Here is a 16,525-nt window from a genome sequence, read left to right as displayed (position 1 = left end):
AAGGAACTCATTTATTTATTCAGTTTCAGTTTCTTAAAAATACTCAAACCATTTGTTTTACTCTAAGCGAATCTTCAATTGAGACAAATCACAGTTTCAGAGTATGAACTAGCATGATTTGTTATGAAGAATCATGCTAAGCTAAGACTGATAAATAACTTGAATGCTTTTTTATAAAATTTAATACATATTAAATTTGTTTAAATTATTCTCTTCCAGGTGCTTTAGTAAAATTGTTGCTCTCATTTTCATTGAACACAAATGCTGATCAACTTTTGAACACTGATTCAGCTCAAAATGGACTCGACTCAGTCCACGGAATGCGATTTTTTGGTATGGGATGGTTAATTCTTGGACACACATACTTCAACAGTAACGTTCAGATGTACGGTATGTCCTTTTATAAAATATATTTTTTGATAAAGAGTTTTGATTTTACATGGTAATTCGTCTTTCTTGGATGTTTATTTTCTATTTATTCTAAAAGATCATTACATATGCTACTATACAACATAAAAAAGACAACCATAAAAAAGAAAGAAAAATATCTATTGCAATTAAAACTGACATCTATAAAAATTTCTGTTATAGGTCATTTCATAATTTTCATAGAATGAAAAATGTGTTTAAATCGATCCCACAGCTAACCCGTGACATTTCTGACTCTCCCTGATTCTTAAAAGCAATGAAATAGTCTGATTTAAATTTCAACAATGAAGACAGCAATTGAAATTTACCTCTAAAAATATTTTTAAAAATCATTAAAATTTGATAATAATTGCACAGCAAAAGATAATAATTGCAATAATTGGATAATAAAATTGGATAAAATGGATATATACAAATCACTGAAAAGACGTTTTTTTTAATTATAAGATGGTGTAAAACCAGTATTTCTGAAAAATAATATTTTCAGAAATTATCACTAAGACAAATTTCGCTTAATTCTCGATTACTTAAAATTAATTAAAATTTCGAAAACTTGCTTTGAAATGCAAATTACCACCATCTAAAGCATATTTGAGTAAAATTTTGATAGAATTAAGACAAACTGTTTGGGATCATGTAATGCGCCACCGGATAGACCGATCACAAATGTATAAATTTCTGCTCTTAGTGTTAGTAAAGATAATAGAATAGTTATATTAAATGGATAGATTTTTCCATTTACCAAAAAGTTTATTGAAATTTTGTTAAATTTTCTCAAGAAATATTTAATATATTAATTCTTTAAACCACTTAAAAAAGGCTTGACTGAAATTCAAAGATTTATATCTGTTAAAATTTTGAATTATGCTGATTCTTGAAAGACTTAAAGAACCAAGAATGATATACATATCAATTTATCTGTCATTATATTTTAAAACATCACTTCAAATGGTTTTCAGCAATTTTATCAGTCATTTTTCAATACTTTTGAGCATTTATATTTGTTAATAATGTCGCTTATAATAACTATATTAATTTACTCTTAAAAATAGTTTAATTAAATGAATTGGATATATTTACCAGATGTTAGGATATATTATTCCAAAATATTTTTTACATCATTATTTAGATTTAATTTCCACTGCTCACCCTTAGCCCATCATAACGTTTTTTGCTAGAGTGCAGGAGAGGGCAGAATATGAGGATTGCTGTTTAAAAAAAATGGGGGGGGGGGGAGGTGCATTACTTTGTTATTTGCAATGAGCGCCATTTTATGTGGATTGTCTCACCAGCACTCAAACAAAATGCAGCAAAGGGTAGATTATTCAATGGTTGTGTGCTTTCAATCGTTTTTCTAGAATTAATTATTAAAAAAAGATTATATGTATCTAAATATTTCCCACCATAGTTCTTAATCTGAATAAAACGAAGGGAAGTTCTATCAGCTTGATTACCTTTTTAAATTAAACAATATTTATCCGAAGAAATATCTTAATCTATATATGACCGATTGGTGTTACTCCACTGAAAACTATAATCAAATTAAAAGAACAAAAATAGAAATCACATTATTCATTGAAAATAATACATCTAAATGGTCAATAAGGATGTAAAATTAATCATCTTCAAAATATTAAGAAATGTATGAGGAAATTTATAAACAAGAACGTATTTCTTTTAGTTCTTAATATTTCAAATGTTTCTTACTAATTACATAAATATAAGTCAATAATTAAGCAAATTCATAATATACACTGCAATAGCAATTTGCATAGATCATAATTTTTAAAATAATATTCAATATTAAGAAGACTACATTTAATAAATACAATTTAATAATGTATAGTGTGGTTATAATTAAAATGCAAGTGTTTGAAGGACTGTAAAAGAAAAACTACTTAGAGTCTGTTGAAGAAGTTTGGTATATGTTATATTTAAACATGGGGAAATGAATTACACAATTAAAAAATTTAGTTCATTTTTTTGAAATAGATGGCGCTGTAGATTATTAAAACGTTGTTTTTGCTCTGTACTATGTCAAAATGAATACAATTTCATTATTACGCATTTCATATTTTAACAAAGAAAATTTTATAATTACATTGTATAAAATATTGTCATTAAAAAGTCACCTATAACAAAAAGTTGAACTAAAAAATTTTTTTATTGTTTATTCCCCATGTTGTAAATATAACATATACCAAATTTCTTCAACATACTCCAAGCAGTTTTTTTTACAGTCCTTCAAAAACTTGCATTTGAATTACAACCAGGCTGTACTTTAATAAATAATATAATGCAAAATTTAAGCGAAATAAAACAAATGTTGAACATCTGTAATTTATATTAGCTAATCTGATAAAATTCTATTGAGGCTTGAATTTCGCATAAGATCGGGTTAAATATGTTTTCTCTCAAGTTCTAGGGTAAAAAATGGATAGTAACAGCTCTTTAATAAGAAAATTCCAAAAATGTTATGAAAAATTATCTTTTTTTTTTTTTGTTACTTTTATAGTAGAACTAAAGTGAAAAACAGAAATGCTTAGATGCAATTAAAAAACCTGCTTTTTAAACTTCGATTTTCAAACTATGAAATTTCAATTAGATATTATTCTTGAATAGAACACATTCATTATTTTAAAATCACAGTTCATACAGACCTAAATAATATATTAAATTTTGCCTCATCGCAGGAAACCTGTCGGAAGCCAGTGCTTTTGCTGAAGGGTTCTTGTTCCAGATCATCGTCAATTCAACCGTATCTATTGATACATTCTTCTTCATAAGGTAATACTTACATTTTGGCTAATATCTCTCCAGAATTTAAACTGAAATATTTCATTATTAATTTATGATAATTGAAATATCATTCTAGTGCTGTTCTGTTGTCTTATCTCACGCTTCAGGGCGCCAGCAAGCACGGTTATTACAGTATACCACGTCTTTTCTTCAGAAGACTCATAAGGTATGATTTTAATATCTTTTCTATTATGTTATAAACTATCCATCCCCCTCTCAGCCCTGATAAAGTCTCTGGCTTAATATGAAGTTCGAGCCATCGCGGCGGCATAATTAGGCATTGAAGTGAAAGCAATGTGGTCGCAAAGTGAACGCAATTACAATGCAGTGCATACATCCACCTCCGATCAGGAATACAATTTGAGTCACACAATCCTGAGAGAAATAGTTGTAACTAAAAAGACGTTTTGTGTTTAAAGCAGTTTATTGTTCAGCGATTGTGTTCATTGCCGATAAGAAATAATAAAAACCATAATGGCAGATTTCCGTTCAATTTATGCAATGCATTGATATTCTATTGCTTGTCTCTTTTTTATAATAAAAATAGTAATTGTTTATTCACAATTTATTTATAACCCTGCTTACATAATATAAAAGCTAAAATTACAGAAAAAAACTGGTGGTAACAATTTTAATATTTAATATTTCGCTTTATATAAATTTTATTATAATTGTAAAAATCCTGAAAAATTCGTTTTGAAACTGTGTCTGTTTTATATCTCTAAGTTCCAGTAATGTACAAAAAAGCACATCAGTACTAAATTTACTTTTTATTTATTATTTTATAAACAACTTATCATTGAGAAAACTAAGTTTTGAGTTATACAAATTTATGAATTCCATGTATACTAAAGCAATGCAATTTGAATTTTTTATGGTCCATTTATTCTCGAAGAGTTCATTTCTTTCATTTATTATCTTTAAGTTGTCGGACTTATTGAGTGAGTAATATCACCAAAATATTAAAAAAAATTTAAAAAACTATTCACTTTTTGACAATTATGAAATATTTTCAATTTTTTTTTCCAGTTGTACTTTCTTTTAATTTACTTTAAACTATTCTATACATTCATTCGCTTCTTTTATTACATTTTAAATTTCGATTGAATCTTAAAATATTAATATATCATCAAGGAATTTGCTTTCTATTATATGCACAGCACAATTTAACCAAGAAAACGCACCAAAACAAAACAAAAAAAAATTTGACTTTGTGAAACACTATTTACGAAATACTTCTACGTATATTCTGATTGGGTCCTATTTGCTTTATTCAGTTTTCCTCATTATTAAAATATGAATTGGACAATCTTTCTTTTTTTTCTTTATTCGAAAATGGGGAAATAAGTAATTTTTTAATAAATAAAATTAAATAATTACGATATTTTATTTCCTTTTTTAGTTTCTAATTACTAGGAGTGTACATATTTTGGAGCTGAGTCGATTAGAATTCTTTAAATTTCAGAATTGGAAGGCTATAGTTACAAAATAATCAGAATTATAGATATTAAAAGGTAGGATAAGTGAGAGCATCATTCCCCCTCAACATCATTTATTCCTTAAATTGAATAAGATTTATGTTCTCTTGAAGGAGCTTTAGTCTAATGAATGCCTTAGCTCTCTTTCTTATTAATTAAGGAAACTTTGGAAATGTGTGTCTGTTTCGACGGTAAAACAGTTTAATAAATATACTTACGAAACTATTTATCTGAAAATTCTTTTCTTTGTTCTCAAAATATAAAAGATAGATGTAAGGCTATGTATGGTAAGAGATATTTGGGAGAAAGGGTTGGAAACTTTAACAATAACTTAAGCTACAGTTATTTCGCTTAAAATGATTGTAAAGACTACTTTCTAGCAACTAGCTTTCTATACTTTTATTTTTAATAATATATCCATTTGTTATATTTTATTATTTAAAAAAAATTTAAGAAAGTTTATCTCATCCAGATTCTAGATTGAGCTTAAATTTTTCAATTACCTTATCACAACACAACATACGCATAACTTAACTTCCATTCAATATAAGTGCTTGCTGATTAATACAACAATAGCAAAAGAGGAAACTTATTCTTAAACAATTTTTTTGGAAAATATTAGCCGATTAAAATGTTTTTCTTCTAGGATCCTTCCTACATACATGATGGTCATTAGTGCCACTTTTATTCTTCCCCATTTGGGCTCTGGACCTTTCTGGAACGAGACTGTGGATCCAGTGGTAGATTCGTGTAAGCAAAATTGGTGGACAAATCTTCTCTTCATCAACAACTTCGTCACAACACCAGGACAAAGAGTAAGGAATATTTTATAATTTATAATAATTTTTTTCTTTCATACTTTTATAACACATATTTAGAAATAGCATTAATAATAATATCTTTTATTAATATTTAAATACCGTTTTTGTAAATTTCAGTTATAAAGACAATGGGAGTTTTTTGTTTAAAGATGAGTGTCAACTTTTATTGCTACTGATTATCTCTTATAAATTGTGTGCATATGGATAAACACATTTATTGAAATATCTTTTCCAAACATGTTTTTTATATTTAATATACGAAATAATATTGAATAATACATAGATTAATGATACAACTCTCAGTTGGCTCTAGAATTGTGTAATCTCGCAACGTGTAATCAGGCGATCCGACAAAGATGCAGGACCGCCATTCAATTTATTAGTTGAAGACATAGCCGGCTGCGAGATAACTTCGTTAAAAATGATTTATAAAAGATAAAATAATTCATTAAAAAAGAAAAGTTCGAAAAAAAAATCAGAAATGTTGCCGTCTAAAGTTAACTTAAGATTGTTTTAAAAAATTAGTTGCCTTAGTTTTTAATATCATTAAATTTATGTTTCTTCTTGAAGAACAATCCTGTATGGAAACCCATACTGGATAGATGGCAAGAACGCTTATACATCTAAGTGATTACATCTTTTTAATACTTAAACAATATTTTAAATTTATTTGTATTATTGTATAGCTATATAATAAGTAAGTGATTTTTTAAAAAAAAAATAATAAATAACATCATTTTCTTCTTTTCTTACTTAATTTTTGAAGTTTCTTTATAAATCTTCGATTTAATGAATTTTAACCACAAATATATCATTTAGCTTAGATATAAATATTTCTTTTTCTGAATAATATATGAACTAAACAGATTGCTTAGGGATATCTATATACTGAATAAACTTTTTAAATGCAATTAATGAACTTAATTTAATTTTTTTCGTTTTGTTATAGTGTCTGGAACATTCGTGGTACATTTCATGCGATTTCCAACTTTTTATAATAGCTCTATTCATTTTATTGGCTCTAATCAAGTAAGAATTTACAATTCTTCTAATAAAGTTATATTGTATATGAAATATAATAAATAAAACTAAATGCATTACATAGTATATTCAAATACCATTGACTTTAACAAAATCTTTAATTGATAGCAGATTATTTATATCAGGCTTTTAGAGTTTGAGTTCGGATTCCGCAAAAGATCTCCTGTTAAGTCTGATGCTTGTTAATTCATCAAGATTAACATCTACTGATCAGATGTGGAAATTTGGATGTTAAAGGAGAGCTACAAATCATTCTTTTCATCAGAACTCTATCAAGATGTTGAATTCCCGAAATACTCTACATTTTCTTCTAAATTTATAATTATACATGTTTATCCGTAGTCAAAGTATTGTTACCAAAACTTAATTTGAAATAAATATTGACTAAAATACGAGGATAATTAATTAATTTTTCTACTGTTATTTCTACTACTACTACAGAAATCTACTGTTTATTAGATTATGATTTCATGTTTTTATATCTACTTAAAAATTATTCAAAATCCTTTTTGAATTGGTTTATGTAGATTTCGGTTTACTTATTTCACTCATTCCACAGTTTCTGCAATACACAAGTTCTCAGATAACTAAAAGTGTACTTATTTTTAAAGTTTTTTTTTATCATGTTACAAATGAAGTATTTGTTTCTTAGACGCTTTTATAATGCTTCAAAAAATTTTTTTTTATATAAATCATTTAATGAATAACTTTTCAAGTGGATTCAATACATTAATTGCACAGTTAAAAAAATATTATCGTAGTAATTTTACAAGGAACCAAAATAAGAAAAGTAAATTGTTTTAATTCCACATGCTTTAAGGTTTAAAGATAGATATTTTACAGGAGTTTCCTCATGTTTAGCTCCCATTTCGTTATTATAATGGTGATGATTAGGTTTTTCTTACTCAGTTTTTGTTGCCATGCACTCTTTCCAAGATACACCTACATTTGTGATTGCAAATCCTTTTATTATCAAGGAAAAAATCGATCATTCGTATCTTTCCATGATAGGATTGTAGCCAATACCATATGTGGAATGCCGTTGCTACAAAATAATGAATACACTCTCATGTTTGCGGTTTATTGAAGACAATGACTTGTGTGAACTTTCTGCAGATGTCAGCAGAACCTCCTTCGAATGTAATAACAGCAAGTAACAGACAGAATCATTACGTGAATTTCGATGGTATTCAAGGAACTCAATTTATTTTTGCTTGTACTTGTATTGATAAGTCAATTCCTATTTCTAGGCGGCCGATGTTTGGTATGGCCCTCAACGTTATTATGATTATGGTATCCATGGTGATGACCGGACTCCTCACGTATTACTACAAGGTACCACCAACGTTGCTAGCCAGTTTTCCGGACCCAGAGTAAGTTCATAACATTTATCTTGAGGGACTAAGGAATGTCTCTCACGATATCTTCAATTAAGACTAAACAAAATGTGGTATCGATCTGTATATAATTGCATGACATGTAGAGCTTTTGGCGTCCATCTGCTTAGCGCAAGGAATTTTCTCTTTTTGAATTATGAATGAAATAAAGATGTCATACTTTCCTTTTTCTTACTTGTCCAGAGTTTTATAAGTGCATTTAAAAAATCAACGGAAAAAATCTGTTATTACTCAAAATTAGTTCTGGAAGTTATATTGTGTTTCTGCGTCCTTATGAACAGAACTTTTTCATACAGATATTGCACTTTTTGTCAGCGACAAGTCTCGTTTCAGTTTGTCCTGAATTCAGTTTCCAGTTTCTTTCTAAATACAATAAAATGCATAAATTTTTTTATAATTTTTGAAGAAGATCTTCGTTTTTCATCTTTCTTTCTTTGAAGATCTTTAGATTTCTTCAACTCATATTTTTTTCATATAAATTGTGCTTTTGTCCTGAAATTCTCGCCTTTTTTTAAATACTATCAATTCAATAAATTTTATTCTGTCAATTTTGTAAATCTCCACCTTTTCTCAAAGAATATTTTTTCACATAAATTGTGTTTTATATATCAATTAAAAGAATGGAAACAAGATACATAAATTTTCATATATTTTCATGATAGCGTATAAAATCACCCCAAATACATGTAATGGCAACAAAAAAAAAAAAAAAAGGAAATGGAATTATTTTTCAAAGGAAAAACATATTGGAATAGTCACAATAAAGATACCATTTATATGTTATTTTGATTTTATCAGTGTTTTATACGTAAGTTTAATAAATATATAGAGGCAGAATGATTGATGGCAGTTATCAGCACTTTATCCACTTAATATTTGCTTTAGCAATATCGTGATGGAATTTGTATAGATCTTTTTTCACTATCTGTCTCAAATGATACACATATGCGCGTTTTAGTAAGTAGAATTTTAAATTTTACACCATACTCCAGTGACAAAGGCAACGCCCGAATCGTCCTTTAATTATATTTAAAAAAATTAGTTTAAAAATTTAAAAATTAAATTTAAATTAAAAAAAATTACGACTTTCAAACATTTATTAATAAAGAAATGAAACAGCAGATAGATGATCCAATTATTTAAAATGAAATCAATTCTTCATAACAGTTTTTATGCATATAAATAAGAAAAGAGAATATTCTAAAAATTGCTTGGAGTTCTTATCCAAGTTATCAATTATTGAAAAATTTGAAAAGTAATTCATTGATATGGAATTCAGATTAAAGTCTTATAATTACATTTTTTCTATAGAGAACGCAAATTCTTGAATCATGTGATCATCAGCAAACCATTCTGCCATCTTGGTCCCTATTGCGTTGGCTTGGCGACAGGATACTTTTTTTACAAATGCAAGGAAATCAAATTGAAGCCAGTAAGTATGGATTTTGAAAGTGATAAAAAGTTTCCGAAATGCATCGAAAACTGTTTACAGTTACATTAAACAAATACTCTGAATATTTTAAGACTTTTAAATTATATTTACAACGAAAGTTTTCCCTTTTCGCTAAGAAAAATTTCCTTTTTTTCTATTAATAATAAGAACTTTAAATTTCAAAAGTTTTGAGATAAAAATGCATTGTTTTAATTCAATTACTTATTCTCAATTAAATCATTAAGCTTTTGCAACTACAAAGTTATTATCATGAAGTTATCTACCACCTTTTTATTTTCAAAAGAGAAATGCACTTATTCTATTTCAAGTATGATATTTACTGTATCATTATGCTTACACATAAACAATTGCTTTCAACCCTATTTGTACATGATATTGTATAATATATCCAAGCTGCTGTTTGGCACTTTGAAGATGCCGTAACAATATTGTCGAATATCTTGCGCTATTAGTGATAAATAAAAATCTTCAAATATAAACGCACACCAATATTTCAACAGTAAATATTTATTAAAAATATATAATTAATAAGTTACTACATCGAGCTGTAAATTAAAGGAAAATGAATTCTTTCTCTTTTACATCCAATTAGTTTAACCTAAAACTAAACAAATTACTGTGATCCGAAAATCATATAGTTTTGTTAAATAATCAGAGCATTATTTGAAAATTTCACCGCACACAGCTTTATAAACGTATACACATTCATGTCACTTTTTTAACATGAAAAAGAAACAAATTTCTCGATCTAATATTTGAATTTAAATATAATAATTCTTAAACGTACAGCAAAAATTTCAAATCCGTAGCCAACAATAAAAATTTTATTAAAAAATGTCGTTGCCTCTATTTTCAAAATTCCTAACTAAATATGTTTTATTAACTCCTTGACCTACGAATTTACTTAACATCCTAATTACATTCTAATTAGATGGCCCATTCTATTTGTGACATTTATTATTTTTTTAATTTTTATAATAACATAAGGGTATTTGATACTTTGTATCGTTTTGAAGTGATTTTTTAATTTCATATTACTTAATACTTTAACTTAATTGCGAATTTAAAATTAAAAATTCGGTAATTTCATGCGCGAACCAGTCTCATCACTGTATACGAAGAGGTTAGTAAAAAATTAACCCCTTTCCTACTGACTTCTCCGCTACTAACCACTTCGCCCTAAATATACACCAATGACTACTTACTAGGGAAATTACTCCGACGTATTATCCCCTCCATGAATAATAGCAAATATTTTAAGAGCCTAAAATAAAAAATATACATTTTTACCATTTCATAAATATTCTACTGTTGTTGCTAAATGTAAAGAATTATTACAGAAATAAATATGGAACTGGAACTTAATCATATGTGAATGGAGGTAATCGATTGAATACTGTTCAGATTATCAGTTTTTCAAATATTTATGTATTAGGTTTCAAAACACTAGCAAATCGCATATTACATTATTTCCTTTCTTAAAAATAATTAAGATGTAAGTAGAAATTTTCATTCAGATCCAGAATTACTGACACTTAGATCAAATTTTAAAATAATCATTACTATCTACCTGTTACTCGAAATAGGAATGAAGATAACTTAAAAGAGATGCCAAATGTCACAGTGGAAACATGTTTATCGTTGTCTTAGTTCTTTTTGAATATTGCGTTCTCAGATTGTTTTATATCTGTACTCTATCTGTATTTCCATAAATTTTTTCAGTTCGCACAAACTTATACCTTGTTAATTTTGTTCCGACGTTATAAATATTACAATTCAACTCTTCTGGTTTACAATATACTTTAAATAACAAAGTTTTAAAAATGAGAATAAATATTTCTGCATACCAAAGTATTTAAAATGAACTTTTTATTAATTTACAGTACCATCACATTATCGGTTGGGGCAGTGCAATATCAGTGACAGCAGCTGTGGTGTATGGAGTATTGGAATGGAACAAGGGTAATTTGCCTAGCACGCCAGCTGCTTTAGCATATGCTGCAACGCATCGGACAGCTTGGGCCCTTGGATTGTCCTGGATTACAATCATATGTGTTGCCGGTTATGGAGGTTGATCTATTTGAGTATTCTGATTTTGCAGTTTGTCATACTTTCATGTGAATTTACAAAAATTTCTCAGGAAAATTGCAGTTAATCTTTAAAAATAAAAAATCACCTGTTAAAAAGTAAAACTATATAATTTTTATTATTATTGGTGTTTTATAAATGTATTGAGAAGAAATTCTTTTATTTTGATTCGCAACATATATAAAGTAAAATTTTATATTTTTATTTTTGAAATGTTTAAATTATGTGTTCGGAAGGCAAAAGTTATTACATGTGTAATGTTTTAGAATTATTTTTAAAAAACATAAAACTCTAACAATTAAAAATATTTAATCTCTATAAACTCTAACATTCTAATCTCTAATTAAAAATGTGATAACATGACAATACTTTCAGCTTGATTAATTAATTAATCAAGCTGAAAGCTTATTTTATTTATTAAATTTACTTCAAGTAAGTAAGACGCAAGCATTAATAAAGTGCACTAAAAATGCATTCAAAATCATGGCAATGAGATGGTGTACACATTTAGTAACTTAAAGAATCTATTACTGTAAAATATACTTAAACATATTTTAAAAATTTCATTAGAATAAAAGAAAAAATTGTCCAAAAATGTATGTCACAAAAAAATTCACTTTTTGAATTGTAAAGTGGTGCAAAAATGATTTCTAAGCTTCAAAGTTTTAAGATAAAAACTTCAAAAGTTTAATTGATTTTTAATTTATTATCTAATTAGATTTTGCAAAGCATTTCCAAAATGATCACTTATTACTAAAATGTAACAGCGTATACTAAGATGCTAGATGTAGGCATAACTGCTTCCCTGTAAAATGTTTTAAATGACATGTTCTATTATTCATGTCACAAAAATTAGAGATAATGTCCCAATCTATAATTATTATCATGTTAGAAGTATCATTAGTTAATAAAAACATTTTTGTAATTTACCAATAATTTCTTTACTTTTTGTGCATAATTTGATATAAATGTATGACATTTTCTTCTTTATTTTAAATTAGAGTTAAAATATTTGTAGAATCTGAAAGTTTTTCCTTCAATACACTTTTTAATTTAAATTTTTCAGTGAACACATTATATTATAAAATATTTTTCAAGTTAATCTTTTAAATTAATATATTTTATAGGTAAAATACAGAACTAACTTGAAATCTAAGTTAAAGGTTTTGTATGAAAGATTAGGATCGTGAATATTTTGTATTTATCATTTGGGATTTTAAATCTTAAAAAAGTATTTTCCTTTAGCTTTTCTACATTATCTCTGAATTTTTCACATCACGCTGTTATCATATAAATATAAAAATTACTTAGATATACTACAAAATGTTTTAAATTAAGGGGAAAGTGTTAAAATAAGGATAATTGCGTTATTTTCTTTACTAAAATAAATATAATTGTGTATTTTATAACATAATTGATATGTTGCATGAAACAATGCATTATCTTCAATAAAACCTGATAGATTCAACTATAATTGTTTACACGGATTTAATAGTTCTGTTTTTCATAATTTTTAGGTTTAATCAACAGCATATTGTCGTGGAAAGTATTTATTCCTTTGAGTCGACTGACTTGCATGGTTTACCTGATACATCCCCTCATTCAATACATTCTGACTGGATACATTCGAGAACGTTTACAGACAAATCATATCATATTGGTAAGTTTAAGGAAATAAAATTGTAAAACAAAGTTAGACAATGGCAGAAGCGATTGAAAAAAATGTAAATAAAAAAGTTTAAAGCTTTGAGAATATTTAATGATAAGGAAAACAATGTCAAATTAATGATGAAACATATGTTACAAGATAAAGAGATAAAATTAGAAATCCATAGACTTTCGTTTATAAAGACCGCATAATATCGAATAGATTTTCAATTTTTATGTAGATTCATTTCATATTATTATGTAAATTATTATTCAGTAGTTTTCCTAAGGTGCAATATCCTTATAAAAGATATTATCTTATATTGGATTTGTAACAAAAGAGTAAGCCGTTTAATTTGCGAAACCTGTTTGAAATAGAATTCATATCAAAATCAGGTACTGAAATTTAAATATTTCACATTCCTATTTAAAAACATATACAAAAAAAACCTACATCTTGCGTAGGTTGAAAAGACAAATTTAAGAATTAATATATATAAATTGAATATATATGTATTAGAATTAATTAATATTTTTATATCTTAATTATTAATAGAAAGAATTAATATATAAAATATATAAATTGAATGAAACTAAATACATACACAGATTAATTCCGTAATTAAGAGTTATGTTAAAGATAAACAAATGAAGAAAATAATGAAACAAATTATTTACGTTATGCAAACATCAACTGTCCACTTTCATATTCGGAAATGTTCTACTCTTTATGAATTCGCCAGTCGCATTTGATTTCACAAAATATTACCGAGATAATTGATGTATACTGACAAACAATACATAGATAATACGTAGAAACATTACACAAGTTAAGAATTAAAAAAAAATATGGATCAAAATGATACTGAATGCCAACATAATAGACAAAATCTTTTAAAAAAACTTCTTTAAAATATTGTTCTTCACACTAATTATCATTTTGCGGAATAAGATTATTGTCCGAAGAGGTGAGGCTTTATAAAACTAATAACAGATTTTTAAAAGTATTCATCTTGATTTACTTTTAATAATCTATCGTGTGTTTCTATTTTTGCATTATATATTTCCCTTAAATTTCTTTGTTAACAGTCTAATGGAAAATCGATAAACTTATTTCAATTATTACTCTATATGAGCATGCGTTTTTAAGAACTTATATGTTTAAGTATTTCAAAAATATTTCTGATTTCACATTTTTTGCTATAGAAGAGTAATATTTTAATATATGGATTCTGGTTTCAGGCCTACTTTTTCTTTGGACATATCATGACATCGTATGCCTTAGCTGCAGCTTGCTTCTTTCTCTTCGATGGTCCTGTTGAAGCTCTTATGCGTCTTATATTGGGAGATTATACAGCTCCTATTCCAGAACTGGCGAAAACTTCAGCTATTAAGAAAGTGCTCAACAACAATATATATGTCAACAATCAAAATAGCTTAAAACCCTTACCATAAATTCCATCCGTCTTAAACTGCAGGCCATGAATTTAACAGAGACAACTAGAAAACCACTTGTCTGCAAGCGACACAATTAAAATGTTTCAATACATTATTGATTCTATATGCTCATTTCAAACTTTAAATGGAAAAGAAATACAAATTTCCATAAATATTTAGAAAAATGACAATCATGAACTGAAGGGGTGTTTAAAAAGGTTTTCTCGTGTCAACAGGTGATGTATGGATTAGAAAATTATGAATGATGTATGGACAATCATGCAATTGAATTCAATCTAAATGATCCATCTGGAATGATAACGATAGAAGTATCAACCACCGCAAAATACGAAGAAATGCTAGCACACAAATACATTTCGCAAGTATTAAACTTGTCTAAATGAAACTTTGATAAATGCTTATTTAGAGACATTTTAGAAATGTAGTTTGAATATCTGTTTTTCTTTCCAAAATAACGAATGTGCTCAATTCTTTTCAAGAATGTCATGGTTTTAGATTTCGTACCGTTATTTTTTATGTGTGTCTTTGGAGTTTTCTTGAAGATTCATATGAAGCCTTATAAAGGTATTCTCATGTGCCAGAAACTATATAATGTGCTATGTTTTTACGATGGAGTAATACATGTTTGTTCTTGCTGTTATGTTCACAAATAGACGCAGATGAGAAAGAAGTACTATATATTCATAAATAAAAAAAGCATATCAAATAGTCGTATTCTAATCAGAATATGGGTGTTCAGTTTAATACGTGTACCAAAATAGCTGAAGAACATCTGTTATTTTAAAAATGATTCTTCATTTTTAAAACAGCATTAAAATTTATTCGTGCTTTAACAAAATATAAATATTTAATTTTGTTACGCCAACAGTTATGCAGTTTAATTAAGTATATACAAAATGGATTCATGCCCAATTATTTGCAACTCTTCCAACTGCGTAGGAAGAGCATCAAATCCGAAAAAGTATGAAGTTATTTCTCTTTATATTAGCAGTGTTTTATCTGTGTGAATCTGTACTCATTGAAAAGTTTTTATGGATGAATAAGATATACGCCATTTAACTATCGGTGAAAATTTCAGAGAAATGATTTTCACCTTGTTTTAATTAATCCTGCAGTATTTTGATCCTTAGGTTAATATTTTAATTTATAAGGAATTTTGAACTACTTTGAGAATGGATAAAATCATGGAAATCGCCAATCTTGAATAGAATACCGATTACTGTTATGAATTTTCTATAATCCAATCAAAAATATTTCAACTAAGATATTTTTGAACTTCTCTAAACTTTGCTGTACATTCTGAATTTTTCAACAGCTTACCTTTGTATCTATATATATTTATTACCATTCTTTTATCGGTATTATATTTTCCTCATTTTGATTTTTAAGCCCTAATTTACATTCACTTCTTCCAATGACATGCAATGCAAATAAATATTTTGAAAACTTCTTAAATTCTCTTAATGAAATATATAATTTTTCACAGAAAAAAATATTATTAATCCAACATAAATGAAAGAAAACTGACAATCATTGAACTGTAATTTTTAAATGAATTCCAATTTTCAATCATTACTGTTGCAATAATTTTTATGCTCTAGAAGATTCTGAATATTTTCTATAATTATTTGTATTATAGGTCTTAAATGTCATGCAGCTAGTAAAATGGATTTATCGACTATGTCGAAAGAAAAAATTCTCTAAAATTCAAGACAAGCCATTTGAAAGGGAAATAAATAGATATTTTTAATTTTGAGGTGAATCATTTATTTTGTGTTAGGGATTCTGCCATTGACAGCTCATTTTGAATTCATTTTGTAATAAACAGCTATTTTAAACTTACCATTCGTTATTAACTGTTAGCTATAACTTTCAGATTCATCATGAATTCACCATGAATTCTCATGCTTAAAA

The 16,525-nt window shown here is 26.9% G+C and overlaps 1 protein-coding gene across 1 annotated transcript in view; it reads left to right on the top strand.

The window, feature by feature from the left end:
• The window catches only part of LOC129988543 (nose resistant to fluoxetine protein 6-like), a 42,933-nt gene extending 26,936 nt beyond the window's left edge, over positions 1-15,997 (top strand). The window contains exons 7-16 of the mRNA XM_056096791.1: positions 220-390; positions 3,123-3,216; positions 3,305-3,394; positions 5,353-5,521; positions 6,477-6,556; positions 7,819-7,941; positions 9,277-9,397; positions 11,302-11,488; positions 13,024-13,166; positions 14,396-15,997. Of these exons, the coding sequence (XP_055952766.1) occupies positions 220-390; positions 3,123-3,216; positions 3,305-3,394; positions 5,353-5,521; positions 6,477-6,556; positions 7,819-7,941; positions 9,277-9,397; positions 11,302-11,488; positions 13,024-13,166; positions 14,396-14,608 (1,391 nt within the window). The 3' untranslated portion in view covers positions 14,609-15,997. The remainder of the gene's footprint in view (positions 1-219; positions 391-3,122; positions 3,217-3,304; positions 3,395-5,352; positions 5,522-6,476; positions 6,557-7,818; positions 7,942-9,276; positions 9,398-11,301; positions 11,489-13,023; positions 13,167-14,395) is intronic.
• The last annotated feature ends 528 nt before the right edge of the window (positions 15,998-16,525 follow it).

Source organism: Argiope bruennichi, chromosome 10 (genome assembly GCF_947563725.1).
Source record: "Argiope bruennichi chromosome 10, qqArgBrue1.1, whole genome shotgun sequence".
In the NCBI taxonomy this organism is placed as follows: Eukaryota; Metazoa; Arthropoda; class Arachnida; order Araneae; family Araneidae; genus Argiope; species Argiope bruennichi.
The sequence above is the reverse complement of the archived record's forward strand: the minus strand, read 5'-3'. Positions and strand labels throughout refer to the sequence as shown.